At 34.6% G+C, this 22,493-nt stretch overlaps 2 protein-coding genes across 2 annotated transcripts; one reads left to right on the top strand and one right to left on the bottom strand.

Moving 5' to 3' along the window:
- Positions 1-4,589: 4,589 nt before the first annotated feature.
- On the bottom strand, positions 4,590-9,544 carry LOC145598710 (SNF1-related protein kinase regulatory subunit gamma-1-like). Its single transcript, XM_081655092.1, has 6 exons — positions 9,252-9,544; positions 8,091-8,260; positions 6,461-6,649; positions 6,114-6,383; positions 5,542-5,705; positions 4,590-5,190 (listed from the first exon to the last, which is right to left on the bottom strand). Exons 1-6 carry the CDS (start codon positions 9,448-9,450, stop codon positions 4,890-4,892), a joined length of 1,293 nt encoding a protein of 430 aa, XP_081511218.1. The 5' UTR covers positions 9,451-9,544; the 3' UTR covers positions 4,590-4,889.
- Positions 9,545-12,639: 3,095 nt separating this feature from the next.
- Positions 12,640-21,880, top strand: LOC145598479 (protein LOWER TEMPERATURE 1-like). Its single transcript, XM_081654838.1, has 6 exons — positions 12,640-12,875; positions 15,348-15,393; positions 18,129-18,225; positions 18,455-18,522; positions 21,052-21,155; positions 21,568-21,880. The coding sequence occupies exons 1-6, from the start codon at positions 12,696-12,698 to the stop codon at positions 21,604-21,606; spliced, it is 534 nt and encodes a 177-aa protein (XP_081510964.1). The 5' UTR covers positions 12,640-12,695; the 3' UTR covers positions 21,607-21,880.
- The last annotated feature ends 613 nt before the right edge of the window (positions 21,881-22,493 follow it).

Genomic DNA, 22,493 nt, shown 5'->3' with positions numbered 1-22,493 from the left:
CAACTTTCCCCTTGACACGGATTTTAAGACAAAATTTCATAATAGGTGATTAATGAATCAAACAATAGATAATTAAGGGTAGGAGAGAGAAAGTAAAGATAATTAATAAATTGACCACCCGTCCACCACCACCAACAACAGTCACCCCGCAACCGTCGCCCAACATCAACCACCCTGCCATCGTCGCCCAACACCCTGAAACCACCTCCTCTCAGCCATAGCCACCCAGAAACCACCCACATCCACCTTCTAACAACCCATAAACTACCCACACGCACATCGAACAACCCAGTAACCATATTTAAGTGTAGATCTGAGGATTTTGTGACGATTTCGTGGTTATTGTAATATGACAAAATTGTGGGTTTAGTGACCAATTTGTGAAAATTTCGTGAGGAAATTGTGGGTTTTGTAAGGATTTGTGATGAATTCGTGGGTTTTGTGAAGATTTGTGAGGAATTCGTGGATTTTGTGACCAATTCGTGAAGATTTTCTGAGGAAATTCATGGATGAAGGTGAGAGAAACTGATGGAAGAAGAAGAACCCAAAACTCATGGAAGAAGAAGAAGAACTCAAAACTCATGGATGAACCAGGATATTGAAATTTCATCAGATCTGGAAAATAGCAATGAATTGGTTAGATTCATTGAAAGAAGATGGGTGGTGAATAATTAATTTGGTGGGAATTATTAATTTAATAATGTTGGATAAATGGTTAAGGTGATCAGATTATAATATGTAATTGAGATTATGATTTCTTAAGTAAGGGTAAAGTAGTAATTTTATATGAAAAAATTTACCAAAAAGGAAAGAAATAGAAAGTTGCAACTAATAGGTAGCACCCCTAAATGGCAAAAGTTGCAACTAATATGTAACGGAGGTAGTATATTTTTTTCCCTAGCTTGTTGGACATAACTTTATGTTTTAATTCAATAACTTTATCTCGATGAATAACTTTACCGAGACAAGAAGTGAAAAAAAAATGTCCAACAAACTTACATAGTCTTTGAGATGAATGTGACAATCTCGGTGAAAGAACATTAGAGCGATTGTAGTATTGAATGACTGCCTAGCCTTCGAACGTTATTATATTAGTGTGGAAGCAGTGATGACAAATCATTTGACCAATTAGGATCAATACTTATTCTGTATTGTGAATAGTACTGTAATTGACTCGAGATTCCACGAAATTTTTTGCACAACTGGTAAAATGCACATGAAAAATCCCTCTTTTGATCATATTCCCAAAATAAGGGAGTATGACTCACAAAATAAGAAAAGTCCCTATAAATCAGAACATATAACATTACACTCATCTTTTATCTTCATATTTAAACAAATATACATAAACCAATTATATCAAAATCAGAGGTAAACAATCACATTATTGTAACAGTTTGTACATAATAATAATAAAGGTGAAAGTACCGTAAATAGAAATTTTCAGCGAAATAAATAAGTTTACAAGTTGTAATTTTATTTTTTGTTTGCTAATGTGTTATCAAAAAAATCATTTATATACATATACATATGCATATTTCTTTAATTAATTACTTCTTTAATTTACATACTTCGTTAATTATTTCTTTAATCTACATACTTCTTAAATTACTTTTTTAATCTACGGATATTTCACCATATGCCCCTGAGTTTTTTGTTTATTCATCATATACCCATGAACTTTTTTAAATTCATCATATACTCATGAGTTTTCACAAAAATACACAATATACCCTTGATGACTTATTGTTGTTAATTTCGTCGATCATTTGGATTAATTATGAACCGGAACCACCCTAAATACATTCCTCTACCCCCGAAACCACCCACATTCCTTAATTCCACCTCAAAACTGCCCTAAATTTCATTTTCTCATCCTCAAAATTATTTATACGGTTATGATTATGGAGATTTGGAGTGGTTTCTAGGGCTAGAGAAACAACAAGAGTGATTTTGGGGATGAAGGGAGATATCTGAGGTGATTTTGATGTACAATTAATCAAATTCTACTCATCTTATCTTCATTAAGGATATATGGTGCATTTTTGTAACAACTTAGGGGTATATGCTGAATTTGAAAATTTTCATGGGTATACGGTGAATAAACAAAAAACTCAAGGTTATGTGGTGAAAAATCCGTTTAATCTAAGTACTTTTTAAATTAATTCTTATGAGGTTATTATCAAAAGAAATACTACGTAGTGAGGATTATTATTGGTAAAAATGACTAAGAAAATCTTACTGCAATTCTTTTAAGGCAATTAGCTGATTGACTTGGTTTTTTCACATATGTCTTGCGTCAATCACACCAGAGACATATCGTCTGCAGTTTGATATGATAAATAAGTATCCAATTTCGCGAGTTGCACAACTCGATTGACAAATTTGCCAAATTAAAGTATATCGTACATCATCCCATCGATCGGGTTTGTTACTAATCTTGGTTGTTAATTAAGGTATCGATGATTTTTGCTGCGATCTTGGATGTCAATTAGGATATTGATCATAATAAGATATGAAAAATTAAACTGATAAATAGGGCTAAAAAATTATATATTAACAAATTTCGTAAATTTATTTGTGAATTAACAAATTACATATATAACTTTACAAAATTTATATTGCACAGAGTTAATACATATAATTATGTGTATTGATTGATAACTCATTTACATATTATTAGATAAATCATGATTTCGTCATATTATAAATATTTGAAATAATAATGTTTATTAAAAATAAGTGGAAAAATTAATTCCGTTGCTTTGAGTTTCGATATGCCCTATATATGATTCCATTCGCAAACAATATAGTAAGGATTTCGACAATGTTATTAAGATGAGTTTTTCAATATATTGTATCGGTGACCCTTCTTAGTAACTATCGCTTATTAGAGGTATATAATTACATCAAGTGAGGATTGTCTCACAATCGTTTATTGATATTAATATTTATACAATAACTGTATAGAGATAATATCTCACATATATTTGCTTTATTTAGATTTTAATAGAAAGTTAATATAATTTACCTATGTGAAGATACACTCTTTTTCTTTTTAGTAACCTTAGTGAAGAATTATTGATGATATTTCTCATTTCATTTCATTTATTTTTAGAGAACTAGCATTAAAATTCAATTTTTTTTTCTTTTTATAGTATCTAAACTAGATTTCCTTAAGCATTTTTAGTGTGCCGAATTAATTTACGATTGAGGTAAATTTACTAATTATCTTTACAATTTTCTTTCTTAAAATTTTTTTTGACATGGTTATTCTTTAAATTATGGAGAATTATTGTGTTTTTATTTGCGTAATTTTATTAGTATGAACTATCGATGTTACAATAGTTAGTGTGTGTTAATATATTCATCCAAAGTGACGAAATTTGTTTGTTAATTTAGTGGAGTTTCCTTATGTAAATAAAAGTTAGGATTTGTTCGAAAAGTAGGGTTTATAATGGAAAACTTATTATGTTGGAAGTAAGAATTGATTATGATATAATATTATCTAAATAGCACTACTATGAAACTTGGATGCGAGGGGCCGAAGATACTCTAGCGAGAGTAGAATGTAAAGTAGTGAAAGTTGGATGAAGAACATATGCGTCAACGGAACTCTCTAGCCATCAAACTCTTTTTTGTGATGTGATGCATGTAGAAATTGTCTCTTTAACCATGCTGTGATGTGATGCATAAATTGTTTCTTTAACCATGTCTAATAAGAGTAGATGCAATTTTCGAAGGGTGGTACGTGCACCAAGGGGGAAAAGTTAAAGGAATTTTTTTTCAAAAACTGCCCATATATGGGAAAATCTGGGTTGAACTACCATAAAGATAGCCTGTTTTGTGAACAACTACTCATTTTTTTTTTTAATATTGTTTAAAATTACCTGTAAGATGGCAAAAGTTTGCCAATATTGAAGTTTTGGCAACAAATTATTGGTTTTGGTTAGTAAGTTTGAGTAGCCTTGTGTAATCACGTGGCGGTAATACGTCTAAGTCTATCTCTACGGTATAATTATACGTATTATACTGATATTTCCGTAGAGGGAGATTTGAGGGTGTTACACAACACTTGGCGAATAACTGGAATGCTACGTGTCACTATCTAGTGTTCTGACTGCGAGACCAGCTTTATTTTATTAGTGATATTAGGTTATCCCCGTTAGAAATTAATCTTTCTTGTAATTACATTCTATATGAAGATTAATTATAGATACAAAAATAGTTTACATTTAAGTAAAGTAAAAAATCGAAATCACGATAAAATATCAAACAATTTAGGTATGTGAAAGTATAATTTAGGAGAAAAACTTGGTTAATAAAATTTTATATACACTTATGTATTGAAGTCAAAAGTGTAAATTAAAAAAAACATAAATAATTGATGACATCATACACATAGAATTGGAGGGAAATTTTTTAATGAAAATGACACGTAGGATAGTAGTTTGAGGGTCGATGATGGCAGCAATGTTTTGTTTTAGTAATAGTTAATAGATGATATGATGTGATATTAGATTACGAAGTAACTTAATACGATTAGTTTTATTAATAAGTAAGTGAGATTTTGTTTTAAAAAGAAAAAAGAAAAAAAAAATGAACTCCACCATTACTTACAGAAGAAAAAGCATACAAGAATGCTCATATCATGGATTGGTTAGGTAGCATCCATCTATTATTACGCATATAATACAACAGGGGTGCCGATGATATGAACCCTTAGCTTAGCTAAATACAATGGTCTCTTTCTAGAGACCTAGATTTATCATTTCTGGTACCACCACTTACATTATTGTCATTCATATATATCATTCTATCCTGTTAGCTGATGATGATCTGAGTTCAGAATCTGACCGAGTAAACATGCATGTTAAGAGGTTGGTCGCTCATACTCTACTATTAGCTGGCATTGGTATCACTCCATCAAAGAAATCACCAAAGTAGTTGCGAGGCTCATGTACAAGCCTTGAGATGATGTCCCTCAGCGTAATGACACCTTCAAGACATCCACCTTCATCAACCACGTAGATACGATGGATGTTCAGAGAGTCAAGGGTGAGAATAACTTTCTTGAGAGTGTCATCCTTTTTGCATGTAATCATTCCACTAAGTGGAGGTGATGACCCCTCATGGTGCTCTTCTCTGTACTTCTTTGAAGCAAGTAAAAAGTCCTTCGCAGTGATGGATCTGCAACAATAATTATGACATTAAATTTACGAATAAATGGTTCGTTTTTATAATAATCTTATGTGCCCTGCCATCTCCAGGAAATGAACATGAGTTTATGCAAACAATATGCATTGGTGTTTCTAGTTGTATGACTAAGCCTTATATCAGGTGCAATTCTCAACTAAGATCACCGCACTTTTTTTTCGCCCTTACTAGACATAGGATCTAAAAATAGTAGACATACACTCTCAGTCCAGAATTAACACACATTCTATTCTGGGACACCCGTAAAATTTGTCACATTTCCTAATAGGTTTCCAAATATAACCAACTTAAATGAAGCAGCAGGGACAGAGGGTAATAGCAGACCTGCAATCCTTATATATCTCTGGAGCAGTCAAAAGAAATTGAACATCTCTTATGCTAATATTACCAACTGCTTTAGCTCCATCGCGTTCAACAACAGGAATTCCTCCAACACCCTTTAGCCTCATCAGTTTGAAGGCCTGAAGAACCGGTTCATCTTCATAGACCTAGAAGAAAACAGAAACAGCAAGTCAATACAAAGAATGCCCTGAAAGCTAGGAAATTAGGAATGTGTCTTTTTTGAGGGGGTGGGGTGGAGTGTGGGACTGTGGGCTGGTATTTCAGAGAACCGAGACACTTCTGTTGAAATTTATCACAACAAACGGCATGCAAAATTGGAGTGTAGTTTTCCAAATTAGTGCCTTGACAAAAGAAACGGTTTCAGAGATTCAAAATGAATACTACCCTGCACTTAGCTTACTACCTAGTGCTGAGTGATGTTTCAAGGCTTCAATTAACTTATCATTGACCATTCAATAATACTGCAATCTAAGAAGGAAACATTATATCTACAAGAAAAAACAACACTGCCTTTTGCTTTATGTAGGAAATATAGCCAGTAAAGAACCACAAACCTTGACTACTTGCTTAGGACCCATCAGTGGAAGACCAATTTCAGAAAGTTTTCGGGTTCCAAAGTTTTCAAACCAATGAAGGCCAGCACACTCAGCTAGCATGTGGATAACAGCAGACTGAGTTATTATATTTTCAACCTTTGCACCACCAACAACAGGAACACTTTTCATTTTGTACTTTGAGAGCAGCAGCAGGACAGTCAACATAGAGTTTGTATCTTGTAACGCTAGAAATGGAGCCCACCGAAATGACCCTGATATATCTCGTACCTGTTTAGATAAAAGTTAGTTGATGCAAGAATTATTCTGACAATTGTAGAATGTGTAAGAAACTTGACAAGATTTACCGTTGTTTTCTTGTACAGCTCCGATGCAGTAAGTGCCCCAAAGAAATTTCCAGAAGTCATTGCAGCAGATCTTGGGCTCATGGTTCTTTCTAGTTTTTTAACCCTATTCACTCCATTTGTGTTAACTGCAGCTGCACTGCTATTGCTCTTTGGGGATGGTAAAACTCGGTTTGACTCGTCATCTTCTGACTGCCAGAAAAATCATTATAAACCTCAAGAGAATATCAATAGAGTTTAAAATTCATTAATACTCCCTCCGTTTTAAAAATACTTGCTCCATTTCTCCATGCGTGGAGTTTTAACACTGCTATTGCTCTTTGGGGATGGTAAAACTCGGTTTGACTCGTCATCTTCTGACTGCCAGAAAAATCATTATAAACCTCAAGAGAATATCAATAGAGTTTAAAATTCATTAATACTCCCTCCGTTTTAAAAATACTTGCTCCATTTCTCCATGCGTGGAGTTTTAAGAGAAATTGGAGAAAGTAATAAAATGCAGAGGTAGCGTGGTTAGTGGAAGGTAAATTGGAGGAGAGAGAATCTAAAAGTAATAAAATTTGATCCCACTAGTTGAGAAAAGTTAATTATATATTATAAAAGCTTTCCAAATAAGGAAATAGAACAAGTAAAACAGCCGCAAAAAGAAAAGTGGAGCAAGTATTTAAAAACGGAGGGAGTAGTAGTATGTTGTCAAAACACAATAAAACCTCACACACGCCCTGCCCCCCCCCCCCCCCCCCCCCCCCCCCCCCCCCCCCCCCCCTTTCAAATGGAGCAAGGTACAACCAATTTTAAATCACTGCTTACCCCATAAATTTGATTTCTGCTATGCTCTTACTTCAAAAGCAAATGTGACAGTCAGCTTACATACAATTGCTGAAAATGGACTGTACATAGACAACTTCTTTGACTAAAACAATTTCGTGATTTTTTTTTTTTTTTTATAATTTTTATTGTATTTTTTTTTTTTTTTTTTTTTTTTGTGGTAAAAGTCAAAAAAATCTAAAAAATAAAATAAAATAAAAATAAAAATAAAAACTCAATTAACAATGCTACATAATGTCCTTTTCCTGGATCCCCTACCGTAAATCTAAAGGGGTAGACCGGACAGAACATAGACAAACTAGTATGAGTTAATTAGAATAAAAAGTTAAAAACTTCTCAATTAGCAAGGTTACATGTATAAGCAACATCCTTTCCCCGATCCCTATAGTAACTCTTAAGGGAGGGTCAAATAGAAACATTTAAAAACAATTGAGCTGTGTCTATCAATACTAATTAAAGAACAATTGAACGACTTTTCATGCCAAATATTTCTTAGCAACAAGCAATAAAACTACAGGGCAATACTACAGGCTTTCACCTCGAATTTGTATAAGGTAGCAACTAGCAAGTCATCATACTCGACAACATGAAGGGAAGATTAACTGATGAATAAAGACGGAAAAAAGAAGGGATATTCAACACTTTTGAAGCAACCAAATGCACAAAGCATACAAAGTTCAGATTGAAAATGCAATAAATCAAATGTAAAATGTAGCGAAATTGCAATTGGTCAATCCTAATCGAGCATTTACATACAGACCCTTTTTTAAAAACAGTCAGAGATTGAGCTAAGAGGCTAGCTGACCTGATGCAGTATCCATACAGCTATCCCAGCAAACTCCACAATCCCAATATATCTCTCAATCCAAGTAGCATCATCTGATGCTTCAACATCAACAACAGGTGCGCTAAGAAGTTTATGCTGAGAAAGTATGCTAACAGCCTCAGCCAAACTGCAGTTCGATTTTATTTCAACTGCATAGCACAAAATTATTAGGAACTTGTCGCGACATAATGGAACATCACTACATAGCAAATCTCTGAACAACCAATCGCAATATGTAAAGAATGTCTTTCATATAAGCCGAATTGTATTATCATGGCATGTTCAATCAATACATCAGAAGTTCAGAACTACTAGTGCTACTTTTATCACCTAAAACTTCAAGAAGAATTTTGATCCTAAGTTCCTAACTCATCATTCTTACAAAACAAACAGCAATAGACCAAAATATTGTACTTCCATTTATTTTTCTCTTACAACAATTTGAATTTTGCACTTATCAATGAATCAACATTATAAAAGTTGATATTTTGATAATATATACTGAAACAAATCGGACAAATGTCAACATGTTGCAACTGCAACTATAAGAGAATGAAGTGGTATTTTAAAAAAGTTGGTGTGATAAATAGAGAATATATAATATATTTGCTCCAATAATCTAAGTTCCCCGTAATCATTTTTTGCACTATTTATAACATACATTATGTGGGTTTATCCGTTTATGTTAGAACCGTCTTAATATATATTGTACTCAATATATATTCTGTAATAATAGTACGATTTATGTCTATTGATAATTAAAAATAAAATATAATTTTTGTGTTAGCCAGAAAAGTCAAATCATTAAAGCAAAAAAACAGAGGATGTATCAAATATGTACTTCGTTTTTTCCTCAATATCAGACAAATTTGTTGGACAGTGATCGAATGAGTAGTAAATAAGGATAATCAGAGCTTTAATCAACAAATTAAAACCCAAAATTCACAACAACAATCTTAATTTCTCATAATCTACCTTAAAAATGAAATTAATAACCTGTATAAATCATCAACAAATAAAATAATTCCATCTAATTATCATCAAACAAGTTTTTAATTATATTTTATTAAACACTGATAAACATAATTAATGAAACACCACAAAACAAATCAAAAATAAAAATAAAAATAATGAACGAACCGTGAGAAGCTTGAGCAAGAGGAAAGGAAGAAACAGGAATACTCTCAAAACAAGCATTAAGTTTATCAGTAGGACTAAGTTGAGCTTCTAGATTGTCCCAAATATCCTCCACTCTCATCCCTAATTTCGCCTCTGGACTCGACGACTCCATCATTTTTCCTTCTATCTCCAAATCATTTCTCTTCAACTGCACCTCCATTTTTGATCTAATCAAATCAAATCACACTCTAAAATATCTTCCTTTCTTTTTCTTTTTGTTTTTCTTTTGTTTTGGTAATTAATAAAACAAAAAAGAAGAGTGATTAGTTAGATGAAAATGATGGGTGTATGAGTATATATATGATTGATGGGGGTTTTATGCTGTGTGTTGGGGAATATGGGGTTATGATGAAGGTGAGTGTTTTGATGGAATCAAAGGGGTTGGAATGTAATGATTGAGGGGTGATTGGGTCAAAAGGGTAAGTATGAGTATGATGGGGTGTTGACGTGGTATGGGGTGCTAAATATGGAGACTTATCCGTTTAGATTTATTTGTTCTGGATATTGATGGGTGTCACTGTGTCAGTAATTTAAGATAGATGGATTTATATGAACTCTCCTATGTTTATGTACATTGTACAAGTACACTATTGTCCAATTGTCCGCCCATAGTTATAGGTTTTCTTAATCTTCTTAATTTTTCTTAGGACAGATGTACTACTCCTGCAATTAAGGGATTTCTTAATTAATTTTATCATTAAACAAGTATCTAATTATAAGGGTGTATAAACCTCACCCATTTTAGGTACATACCCAATATGTTTTTGGAAGAATATACGATGAATTAGAATATGCTCCCTCTGTTTCCAATTGTTTGTCTTATAAATATATTTCACTTTATTAAGTTTTGATTGAATAGAATTGATGAGAGAGAAAAGTGGTGCGACTTGAAGTGTTTTTGTGAGAGTAAAATAATGTACCCTATTGTCACGGATAGCGTCTAAACCAAGTATAGACCAGCCTAACACTTAAAGAATGATGAATGCACACACAGGTTGCATGATTACTTGGATGCATCTGGACTTGTCCACATACCAAGGGGAGTTATACATGCTCAGCATAATTCCATAACCGTCTAGTACGTAACCGTTAAGGCCCACTATGCCATTGTCCTACATTTTATTAGGAGGCATGCATCAGTGCGCTGATATGTGGCGCCCAACCACATGATATGCGTAACTACCCACTCCCCCTTAATGCTCCTATTTTCTAGGAACATTAAGTAGTGACTGGCATAACTGTTATATGACGTGGCATTCGTTCCTCAGAATAACTATCCACGTTATAGGCAACACCCCACTACTTTAGGGCTTCTATTTTATAAGAACCATCTTAGTAATGGCTTAATTGCGTTCTAGTTTGACTTCGATGAAAATTCCGATCAAGGTAACTATTAGTCAATCCACTAACATCATGGTCCTATGTTTTAGGAATCATACTTAGTAACGTGCCACTTGTAATACCCCTCATGATTGCTTTAAAAGGAGTTTGATATTCTACTCATATCAACAAGATGCATCTTCCTTTTAGGGAGCTCATATGCTAAGAATACTCCATAGTTAAGCGTGCTTGGCTGGGAGTAGTCTTGGGATGGGTGACCTCTTGGGAAGTTTTCTCGGGGTGCGCATGAGTGAGGACAAAATGCGCCGGAAGGACTCGTGTTGGTTTGTGGGGACAGTTGTTGGCCCTCGATGCGCATTTCGTGACAATAGACCCCTCCCTAATCTGTTTGGGGTCGGGGTGTTACACCACCTCATCATAACCGTCTCGACACCTTAGGGAGAGTGGTGCAACGTGGGTGGTTACCATGACCGCCCATTAGCCCCACAACTCAGCCTATCCCTAGAATCAAGGCTACCGCGTGCTATCCACGATGATTAAGTTAATTGTCAAGTAATTCCTACTAAAAATATTACGCTAAAGGTAGACATGGGTAGACCATTCTACATGCCAAGGCTCTTCCTTAGCAACTACCCCTTGGCCGGGCAATTAAGTCCATGGTTCCGCGGTAGGAACCATAGTTATCGTTGACTAGGTCGTGCTTGCTCCTCATGAGGAAGCTCTCATAGTCTCCACCGTATTAGTGACCGTGGAGGCTTCCTTACATGATCCCAAGCACATCCCTTCATCAAACCACGCTCCATTAGGCTAGGATGCACCGTATAAAGCCATAGACCTCTACTGGTCAACCTACTGTAGGCACTTAAAAATGTCTCCCAACCAAAGCCCGATGACGAAACAACCTACATTGCCTAACTTGGTTCGGTACGTGTAATGGTTCCAAGAGTTACTTGAATAGACCTTTTGCTCTAGATCACTATTAGTTTTTAAGCCATTTTAGCTATTTTAATAACTCAAACCATTTTCTTAGCCTAAAATCCGCATAAACCTTAGCCTAATTTCCTCTTTTCATAATTGCAGCCCATAACCAAGCCATTCGGATTTTCGTGTCTCATGATTTTTATCCAAATCTTGGATAGTTGCCTTTGAATATATCTTTCCAATGATATACTTCCTCCGTTCTATTAATATTGCAACAAGGAGGAAATTACGCATCCCAAAACACATTTTATATGCTAGATATCTATAATTGTATAAGAGTAAAAATTATAAAAAGTTGATATTGTGAAATTCTTTTATGAGACGAATTCAACAAGATCCCGCATGACTATATTTTGCTTAACGTATAAATCATATTATATGGTCAAACAAGAGTGATGAATAGTGCAAAAAGTCCATTGTTGCAATATTAATTGAACGGAGGAAGTATTATAAACCAATTATGATCTATGACGAAATAAATATGATCAAAATGCTAAATTCTATCAAAAACTAACACTGTTGCACTATTTGGCCATGTATTTAATTCTACAAAACATATTAATCCGATTCTGATTGAGTTGGAAAGTAGAATTCCAGAGCTTTCCAACGGTATATTATTATCTTATTCCAATTTCTCGGTTCGGTTTAAGTTCAAGTTAGTTTTGGGTTGAGTTCTAGTCGGGTCAAAATCAATGCCAGGTTAAGTTCGAATCGAGCCAACTTCAGAGTTAGGTTGAGTTTAGTCGGTTACAAACCGCGTTTGGGTCCTGGATTACTTGAATCAAACCAGATTGGTTACAGTTCGAAACGGGTGATTTCCAATAGATTGGTCAGTTTTGATACCTTTAAACACACCTTCACGTAAGAAAAACTCTCACAATAGCTGTGCCAAAATTAATTATTGATGTGCAAAAATCATTTCCCGAGTTCTCCCACAATCATCTATGGTCAAAGTTTAGTCTCACAAAAGTCCATACCAAATTTACCACGACACCACACAAAATCCCCCCAAAAGTGACAGTTTTACTGCGCCCTCCTCTCTCTCTCCCTAGGCTCCGTCGGTCCGCGTATATAGGCTCCCAAATGTTGCATCGTCACTGCAAATCCAAGTCTCTGATTCCAACAATGGAGGAGGGTTCTTCTTCTGCCTCTCCGCCGCCATCTGATTCCATTCCGACCACCACCTCCGCCGCTGCCAGCTTCCTCTCCGACCTCCCTTCTCGCGGCCTCTTCTCTTCTACCGCCGTTTCTTCTTCTAATTTGGTATTCTTTCCATGTCCTTCGCTTTAATTTGCCCTAATTTTTAATGTTTTAAAAGAATGTTGTTATTATTTTTTTTATTTTTTATTTTTTATTTTTTTTTGTGATTTTTTTGGATTGCATTTTCATTTTGAAGTTTGTAGTGTATTGAATTTGATCACCACTATTCAAAAAAAAAAAAAAAAAAAAAAGATCACATTTCGTTGCTTAATCTGGTTGATTTGCGTCAATTGAAGTTTGGTGATTGTTTGCAATTTTTATACGGAGTAATTAATTGATGTGCATTGTCTATGGATTTTCTATTTGTTGCTGATAATGCCTTGATTTGATGCATTTGATTTTTTAGTTTTGTATATTGCAATTGGGTTTTAATATAGGGAAAGTATCTTGAAATTTACAAACTTTGAGTATTTATAAACTTTTATGATGATAAAGTTGTTTGGTCTCTAAATATATGGTGAACTTGAGAATGTGTGATGAAATCATGAAAAGTAACTCTTATTCCATCATAGGTTTCTTTTGCTTGAAATGATGATGTAACAAGGTAGTGTTTTCATTTAATTACGAGTTTTCCGATGCATGCCATCGTTTATGAATTGAATTTTTGAAGAAACTTTATTGGAGATGTTTATTCTATTTTTACTGAGACTCCACTGAAGTGTTGCTAAGTATTTTATCATGCATTAGGTGTCTTTTGGCACTATAGCCCTGTGAAATTAGATTTAAACATTGACTTGATTGCGTATTATACTATTGTAAGAAGATTTTTGGTATTAGACCCATGTCTGATTTTCAGATGTCACTGCTTTGAGGAGATTGTTTTGGTATGTATACTATGACTTGTTGACAAACAGCTAAATGTATTAACAATATCAACTCCGAAGAATATAGATTCTTTCGCTTTACCAAATTTCTGTCAATACATTTTACTACCAAGAAATGAATAGGTGCTCATATTATTTTATGTTAGATTGGATAGAATGAAGATATGAGTGATGTTCTAATTGAGAGAAACAACTGAGGATCCATTGCCTGTTCTGTCCATCAAACTACTGAACTATTGGATAAATACCCAGTGGGTAGTGGCAAGTAAAACCTTAAGAAGTACCATCATTAGGTCTCAAGAAGTACCATTCTTCTTCTTCTAGATTTTTAAGATTTATTAATTTTGCGTCTTTATTGTGTTTGAGAATAATTAAGGAAAGACTATTAGTGATGATGTCTATATTTGCTCTTTCAATTAAGGATATGTGAGTAATGTACAATACAAGAAATTGTGGCACTAATACTCAACTGTGTAGACTCCACCTAAGGGCCCTCTTTTCACTTAAGGTTCCCTGCATTCCCTTGTAGTTTTTGTAGAGGTGGAAAATAGGACAATTAAATCGGGTCATCTACACATTCGGTGATTTTGGTTTGTTAGGGAACTATTGTCCATGATGATACTTGGCAAAATTGACGTGGTTGACGCTACCTAAAAACCTTCTTACTGGATTATTATCCAATTGGAGTAGACCCATCCCACACTTATACCAAACGACTCGTGTGTATCTCTGCTCATGATCTAGTCTATATGGTGAAATAAGCTAAATGAACTTTATATAGTCGATAGTTTGACAAAGGAAAGTGTACAAGATAGTGCTAAACATGAACAAAGAAGGTTCAAGGAATTTGGTTTTAACCCATTATCTAGATGGTTATTGGGGTTTGTATATCACTATATCCAAATTGAAGCTTTATTATTAAAATTTAAATTTCTATGGGGTAGGGTGATTTTTACTTATTATTATTATTATTAATAATTTCTAGTCCATATCCTTGTTATTATCTTCTTTTAATAAAAAAAAATTATCAGACAAATTGTAGTCTCTTCTTGCTACTTTTTTAAATTTAGATTTTCGCAACATCTCAGTCGACTTTCTTGTCTATAAGGCTTTATTTTTGGATGTATAGTATCCACAAAATGTTTGAGAGCTTCATTTTATAATTGACAGTATTTCTAACAAGTTTGTGCCTCTCTCTCTCTCTCTCTCTCTCTCTCTCTCTCACATGAGTGTTGTTTAAATTTAGAAGTATAAATCAAGGCTTTATCTGTTAAATAATTGGTTTACTTGGTGCATGTGAATTTCTTCTTACGTATAGGGTTAGTGTTTAACGTTGAATATTGGAGGTTAGCGTCCTATCCATGATTTTCAATAATTGAGGGAAAGAAAAAGGGAGCTTGTCGTGATGGGAGGGGATGGCCACCATAATGTATAAAGTGGGAATGTTGAGAGGGAGTGAGGAAATTAATGTAGAAGTGGAAGATATTTTATGGACTTCAAAGAGTATGGGATGCCGTTTAGCTTTAAAAACTAAATGGTCTACCAACTCGAACTGTGAAAAGTAGGAATGTAATGTACTAATGTTTAAATTTCCCAATTAATTGAAATTGTTGCACAGGATTTTTACTCATGCATTGAAACTTTTTTGCAGGGTGGCATGCGAATTTACATCTGTGATCATGATACAGCACCCCCAGGTCTGCTTTTGAATTTATTTTATAAGCCTGATGTCATGACTTGCATGATGTTGCATACATACTTTGACATGGTTTCTTTTATCTGCTAGACTGTTACGAATTTGTTGATGGAAATCAGTAGTGGCTTTTAAGCTCTCTGATAACAGTGTATGTTTTATGGGTAATTTCCTCTCTTTTGCCACTTTCAGTTGGTATCTCCCATGTGGTGATCCTAATGACATTCTATCCAATGACTAATTGGCACTTTTGCAACAGTTGTCTTCACAACTGAATGTTAGCTCTACAGTTTCTATGTACAGCCATACACGACCTTGAATAATCCTCATATTTAAATCTCATCCTTGTCTCCTTGTTATGTTCTTGTTCAATTGGCAATTTTATTGTCAACAAATTTAGCTAATTAATGTATTTGTAGATCTTGTTTAGTTCTTTCCCAGAGATAGGGCTTACTCATAAAATTTCAAATTTATCTAGATAGCCTTGTTTTCCGTTCTTTCTTTTTTGGTATCTTCATTGCAGTCAAGTCTTTTTTGGATGTGTTATGTAGCCTTTTGTTTCAGTCATGTCCCTTGACTTTTCATGTTCTAAATGGTGGTTTTCCAGACTTAGGCCTAATAAACAATAGACATGACTGGTACAAATTGTTTTCTCATTGGTTTTCAAGAGAATTCTTGATTTTGTTTTGATGTACCTGATTTTTAAATTTTTTTTCTCATCAGTAAGATTTTATTTTATCTGCAATTCATTATGTATAGACTTAGAGGCAAGAAAGCCTGTTTTCTTCACCTAATTTTATCAAACCCAACTAGGCTTTTCTGATTCAAACTGATCCTTTTCATTTACATAAAATATTTTTCTTGTGTTTTTTAACAGATCAAAAGTAAAATCACCTTTGAATTTCATGAACTTAAGATTGAAGGCCTGTGGTACTTTTGTAGTTTTGTTCTTTTGCATTTTAACTGTATTGCTTAAAATGAATGAATTATAGTAATTTACATTTATGGCTGTGAGGTATTGGTAAATTTAGAGGAAGCAAGTCATGGTGTTCTTTATAATATTTTAGAGGTGCCCAGCTTTGTAATTTGTAGACCTTGATTGCTTTTGTTTACGAAAATTAAATAGGAAAAATGTTTCCTTGGATTGGATATCTCAGTTACATATTACTGCTGTGATGTACAGTAAATTATTCAATGATATCAATCTATCATGTATTTTTGAACAATCTTATTCCGGCGTTGCTGCGTTGTTCCAAACTCTTTCATTTACAGTGTCTTTAGTACAACTCGTGAGGGAAAGGAGAGAGAGAGAGAGGGGGGGGGGGGGGGGGAGGGAAGAGAAAGGGAGGTGCATGGAGGGATGTAGAGTGTTTCCATGTTTCTTCCAAGTCTTAATGATGTTATCTACTAAAAGGGGAAGATAATTGGTGCTTTCGAATTCCTTTCCTTTTACTTTCCCAATTTTATATGCAAACAAGGGATATAGATCCCTCCCACTTTCCGCCTTTCGCTCCCTGCTTTTTCTCTAAATTTCTCTCATCCAAACACACTGATATTGAGAGACATTAATGGTGCTAATAAGCCTTTACGTTTTTCATGTAAATTGTGATAACTGATGAATATGACCAAATTGATGCGTTTGATTATAAGATTAATTTATTATTGATCAGGTACATGCTGTACATCAAATGAAGTTGAATTGATCAAACTGATGTGTTTTGATTATATTTTAAATTGACTATACCACAGAATTTAAATCTATACTTATATATTAAAAAGCGTTCCTAAGAAAGTTTATGTGCCACGTAGTCCCCTTTATTATGCCACGTCATCCAATCAAATTCTCAATATGCCACATCAACGCCATGTCAGCTAATCACATTCTCATTATGCCACATTACCCACTTGCCACAACCATACACTTATAATTAAAAAATGTTCTAACCAAGATTCGAACACGCAACCTTATATTCCCGCAACCTTATGTCTTACCACCAAGCTATACAATACTTTGATGTTATCTTTATATTACAAAATATTAATATAGCGAATGATAATATGAATTAAAACTTTAATTACAAAAAAAATTGAGTCATAATTCAAAATGTATGTTAATATTTAATCCTATGAAATTACCTGGGGCATCGCCTGGGCCTAAACACTAGTTGGGAGATTATATCGTACTTCAAAATTGGGGTGCTATTGATGCCCTTCCCTCTTCTTGCCTTCAGAGAAGACCACTGCACCTGTTACTGTACTGCTCCCCTAGTAGCACCACCAAGTAGATTGAGGGGTTAACAACTCCCCTTTCTCTTTCTCTCCTCCCTCTTTCTTGTCTTTCTTCCCTATTCTACTGACAGAAACCAGTCTGAATCTAGGAATGAGTTTGAAATAGCTCAATTAATTTATTATTATTTTTTTTCATTTGATCAAGCAAACCCCTTTTCCTTTTTTTTTTTTTTTTATATTATTTTTATTTGTATTATAACAGATTATTGAATTGGATGTTGGAGGTGGTGTAGTTGGGGGGGGGGGGGGGGGACATGATCTCGAGTTCCATTTGAGGGTTTTCTAGTCCAGAATTGGTGCCCTCCGTTATTGAGACTTTCCTTCGAACTGTTTTAGTTACTCATTTATCTGCTTCTATAAGCTTTATACATTGAGATCTTTTGCTTTTCCTCCATGACTGATATAAGCAGTAACTGACTAAGAAGTGGGTCTTGAATTTTTTTAATGCAGAGAACCAAGTAATAAAGACGGATCAGATGAACATATTGATCAGATCACTTACTTTGAAGAAGCAACAGGGTGAATTGACTGATGGCTCAAGAAAGAGGTTTTCTCTCTTTCCCATTTTTTTCTCTAGCTTAGTTATTTTTTCATGTGCATGATATTATTCAATTTTTCTTGTGGTTGATTGAAAGAGTATGTCAGGCTTTTTTTGGGGGTGTTGATGTATATAAACTTCATTCTATCTGTTCAAAATTTTTGGTCTTATCTCTGTATATGTGGAACCTTGTTGGGGTCTAAAAATAATTGATTGCATTGGTAATTTGCATGTGCAGAGCTTCTGATAGATCTGCTGATGGAAGGGCTTCAGCGAAAAGGGCAATGACTAGTAGTCAGAATAAGGGTAAGTGGTGTTAGCTAGATTGCGAAGTAACATTTTTTCCCTTACCTGACTAACAACTTTGATTCTATATAACATAAAACCAGACCAGATTATAAAGATTCAGGCCACACCACACCAGAAAAAGTAAATTGAACAGTATTTTTTTTTTTTTTTTTTTTTTTTTTTAGAAAGAAAAAAAAAAAAATAGAACTTAAGAAACGGGAGTAGTAATACTTAGTGTTTAGCCATCTTGTTGCATCTTCTTATATGATGAACCTTAATCCTGCCGTGGTTTGAAATGCTACTGTTTTACATTTCCTGCTGGCCGGAGGCTTCTTTAATAACAGGATGCTGTTATAATTCTTTATGGCTACAATTATGCTACTAGTACTAATGTGAGGCTTTGTATAATTTTTTTTTAAAACTTTCTTATTAAATTATACAAGTATTCTTTAGACACACCTTTTTTTTTGTGTTTTTGGTGTTTTTGTGGTGTTGGATTCATTGATTTAAGTGATCATCCCAACTTTTTTACTTTTTTTTTATGGGGAGGGGTGATAAAAGAGGAAATTGAAACGATTGATGTAGGTTCAAGAATTCACTTAAACCTCTTCTCACCCAAACTAATGTCCAAAATGATTCATGTCTATCTATACATTCCAGAATTTCCCTTCATATATTTTTAATCCTCGGTTTAGGCACAAGTGTGTCCAAATGCTAGATTCTTGCTATACCACTGTATTTTTACCATATAAAGTCAAAATTCTTTCACTATCTTCATCCAATCATCCTATGAAGTGTTCTTTATCTAATTCATACCTTCCAAGTCTTACAACCTGCAATGTTAGTCAAGGAAACACAGTCCTTATTCGATAATTGATTCCACAATCAATAGTATATTATTTGTTCCTTAATGTTTTGATAATTACTGTTTGCACAAGAATCATGAAAAAAGATGGAAAGATAGTGAAAAAGTGAAGCATAGTAAGTGGCAAAATAAGCACGAGGGCAAAAAGTATTGATTATATTTTTTTTTGGGGGGTAAGGGAGGTAAAAGTGTAAAAATCCATTGCCAAAAATAGAATAGATTATAAGTGTAAAGAACTAAAGAAATAGACTTATTAGGAAAGTGTGAAGGATAAAAAGGAAAGGAGGTAGCACCTATGTCCTAGTGTCATTGCTCGTCACCTACCTCATAAGTTGGTTTAAGAAGACTAGCATCTTGCAAGTCTCAATCTATAGTGCTTGTTTAAGTTTAGCAGCCATATCTGATCCAAATGACATCCAGATTTTTACATGAGCTCTGGATGCTTCAAGGTTTTGTGGAATTATGTATGTTTGTCGTTTACTTGTTAAGTTAAAAACATTACTGAGTGTGGACGAGTCACCAGTGTCACCTCTATGCTGATTTTTTGGTATGAAGATCTAACCCACTCTCTAAATAATAATAACTGAGATTTTCTTGGTTCCATGGTGAGGGGAATATAATTTACATTTATCTTTTTATTATTCTTGGTTCCATTGTGAGGCTGCCTGTGATAAGGGGAATGTAAAAAAATTTCACCTTTACTCTCTGATGCATACCTAAATAACATTCTGATCTCTAAGCTTTTGCTCATCTAACTGTTTATCCTAATGTACAAAGAGCCCACTGCTCTGTCTTGAAATAAACATGAAGCATCAGGATCCACCCTGTAATGGTCTTATTCATTAGTGATTTATCTTTCGACACTTTGTGCCCAGACATGATCAGTGCTTGCCACACTAACTAAATGCAGACCTTGACACCATAAATCTTGGCACATTAGCTAAATAGTTATTATTGGGACACCCTTGGTTAAACACCCTCATCCTTGCCTAATCTTAAGTTTATAGGTGAGCTATATGTTGGGATCATGTTATTTCTCTGAAGCCTTGCATTTTGCAATGAATATGTGGGTAGGGGGCCAATTGTTAGGCTTTTAGCAAAGCCCAATTTTTAAACATCGATTATTAGGCTTCCTAGCAATGGCCAATTGGCAGTGGAGGCTCCTCCTCAGGGTGTTGGGGATGAGGGAAGTAAGAGCTGGGGCCATGGGAGGATGAGGATTTGGAGGACCAAGTTCAGATTTTTATTCAAGAGAACCTTTTTGGATATGGTTTTTAGGTTTCCTTATTCAATTAGTGCCCATTTATTTAAATAAAGAAAAAACCATCAAATTTTGGATTAAACCAAAGAACATACCTTAACAAGTATTAAGATTTAGTCCTCTTTATTAATGTAGTCATTTGACGTGTGGAAGTATCCTTTTTAGTATTATTAGCTTTCCTTGCTTGGTGGGCTGAGTGGCCTAGTGGGGAGGTACTTAAAAATAAAGCAGACAGGCCCTATTGTGGCTTTATTTCATGTTCAGTATAATGGATTTCTCATTTCTGTGGTTGATGTTGTGGTGGAAGGTAATTGGAAAAACAAGTCTACATAACAAATGTGTTCTTTTTAATTTTAAGATTTACCTCAGTTTGTAAAGTTTTATCACAAAGCATTCCTGATATCTGACCTATCCATTGCAGGTGCATCGAGTAGTCGTGCTGCAGATAGAAATTTTCAGGGTCTGACTGTGGAGAGGCTTCGGGCACTTCTGAAGGAAAAAGGACTGTCTTCCAAAGGGAAGAAGGCAAGTGACATTGCTTATGGCATATGGAATTGTTCTTATGTGACTTTCCAAATAATTTCCTTTGCAAACTTCTCACTTGTTTGACTTGCAGCTATCCTGTTTTCCTCTCTTATTTCTTTTTCACTCCATCCCTCTTGGCTGAGCACTTTACTTTTGGTTTAATGTTGGTACATGTAGTTTTAGGGTCTTCAACTTTCTTTTGGTTTAATGTTGTTTTTTGGCCTTGGGTTAACCAAATTAGTCTAATTGCTTCTGTTGGTAACCTTATTGCTGTCTCTGTTGTGCATCATGTAGTATGGTGAGTTTGGTCGTCATGGTGCTGACTGCTGAGGAAGCTCATCTGGTCTTGTGTGTGTGTGTGTGTGTGTGTGTGTGTTTATGTTATGCATGCTGATATTGTCACCTTTTGCAGGATGAGCTGATCGAACGCCTGCGGAATGCAAGTAAATGATTCTTTGATTGGAGAGGGAAGTAGAATCGCTTAATGCTAAGGTGTATACGCTGGTGCCAGGGGAGCTCGTTGACAGTGCAACTTCTATCTTCTTATTAAGTTGATCATATAAGGTTATGTTTTCGGCGTAGTATTTTGTGTTTTATGTGCATATATCTTATAGTAGGGATGGGACTCTATTGTTACAACTATTGCCAAAGAACCATTGCTTAGCACAAGTACCTGTGCTTTGTTGTGTCTTACTAACAGGTCTGTGATTCCGGATTTTTCACAAGGAACTATGCTCTACCTTATGTACCTTGGATTGGGTCATGCATATTTCTAAGCATTTAGGTTTTGCAACATAAACTTTCTGAGGGTTTAATGTTTTGTTTGTGAAGTAGAATTTTGATGTTAGACATCTAGATTGTCATAAATCGTAATTAAGTAGAATGTATTTTTGAAAGGAAAACTCGCAGTAGAGTCGCTATGATTTTTTATGGTGAAAATGCTCATTCTTTAGAGGTGAACTGGTGAACCATGGACACGGTCATGCTAATAATTCTGATGAGTAGAGCTTGGCTAAATGCTTTACGAGCCAATTTAAGTGTACAACAGTTACTTACCCATTGTATTGGCCTTCTTGATAGGCAATGTATCAGCGTAACAGTCGACTGAAGGTTTGGTGTCGATGCAAGGCAAACGGTTTATTACAACATAAAAGCGGCTTTGTTGTGGTGGGATTAGAAGATGAACTGATCTAGCGCTTTTTGGTCGGTAAAGGTTCTCATAGTTCATCACCATACTCCACAATATTATGAGACTAAATCTCGTATACTATAGCTACGTTGCATACCCAACACCGAATTGCAGTTACTTCTGATCTCTATTGTCTTAGGCTAGCTAAC

The sequence above is a fragment of the Chenopodium album genome, chromosome 20 (assembly GCF_948465745.1).
Source record: "Chenopodium album chromosome 20, dcCheAlbu1.1, whole genome shotgun sequence".
NCBI lineage: Eukaryota > Viridiplantae > Streptophyta > Magnoliopsida > Caryophyllales > Amaranthaceae > Chenopodium > Chenopodium album.
This window is presented reverse-complemented; position numbering and strand designations above follow the sequence as displayed.

What these genes read in the sequence shown, in the direction of transcription:
- LOC145598710 (XM_081655092.1), bottom strand. Translation starts at nt 9,450, where the DNA reads ATGGAGGTGCAGTTGAAGAGAAATGATTTGGAGATAGAAGGAAAAATG. An exon ending in AGCTGTACAAGAAAACAACG is followed by an intron (nt 6,384 to 6,460) that starts GTAAATCTTGTC and finishes TTATCTAAACAG; the next exon opens with GTACGAGATATATCAGGGTC. An exon ending in GAGATATATAAGGATTGCAG is followed by an intron (nt 5,191 to 5,541) that starts GTCTGCTATTAC and finishes TTATTGTTGCAG; the next exon opens with ATCCATCACTGCGAAGGACT.
- LOC145598479 (XM_081654838.1), top strand. Translation starts at nt 12,696, where the DNA reads ATGTTGCATCGTCACTGCAAATCCAAGTCTCTGATTCCAACAATGGAG. An exon ending in CCGTTTCTTCTTCTAATTTG is followed by an intron (nt 12,876 to 15,347) that starts GTATTCTTTCCA and finishes ACTTTTTTGCAG; the next exon opens with GGTGGCATGCGAATTTACAT. An exon ending in GACTAGTAGTCAGAATAAGG is followed by an intron (nt 18,523 to 21,051) that starts GTAAGTGGTGTT and finishes TATCCATTGCAG; the next exon opens with GTGCATCGAGTAGTCGTGCT.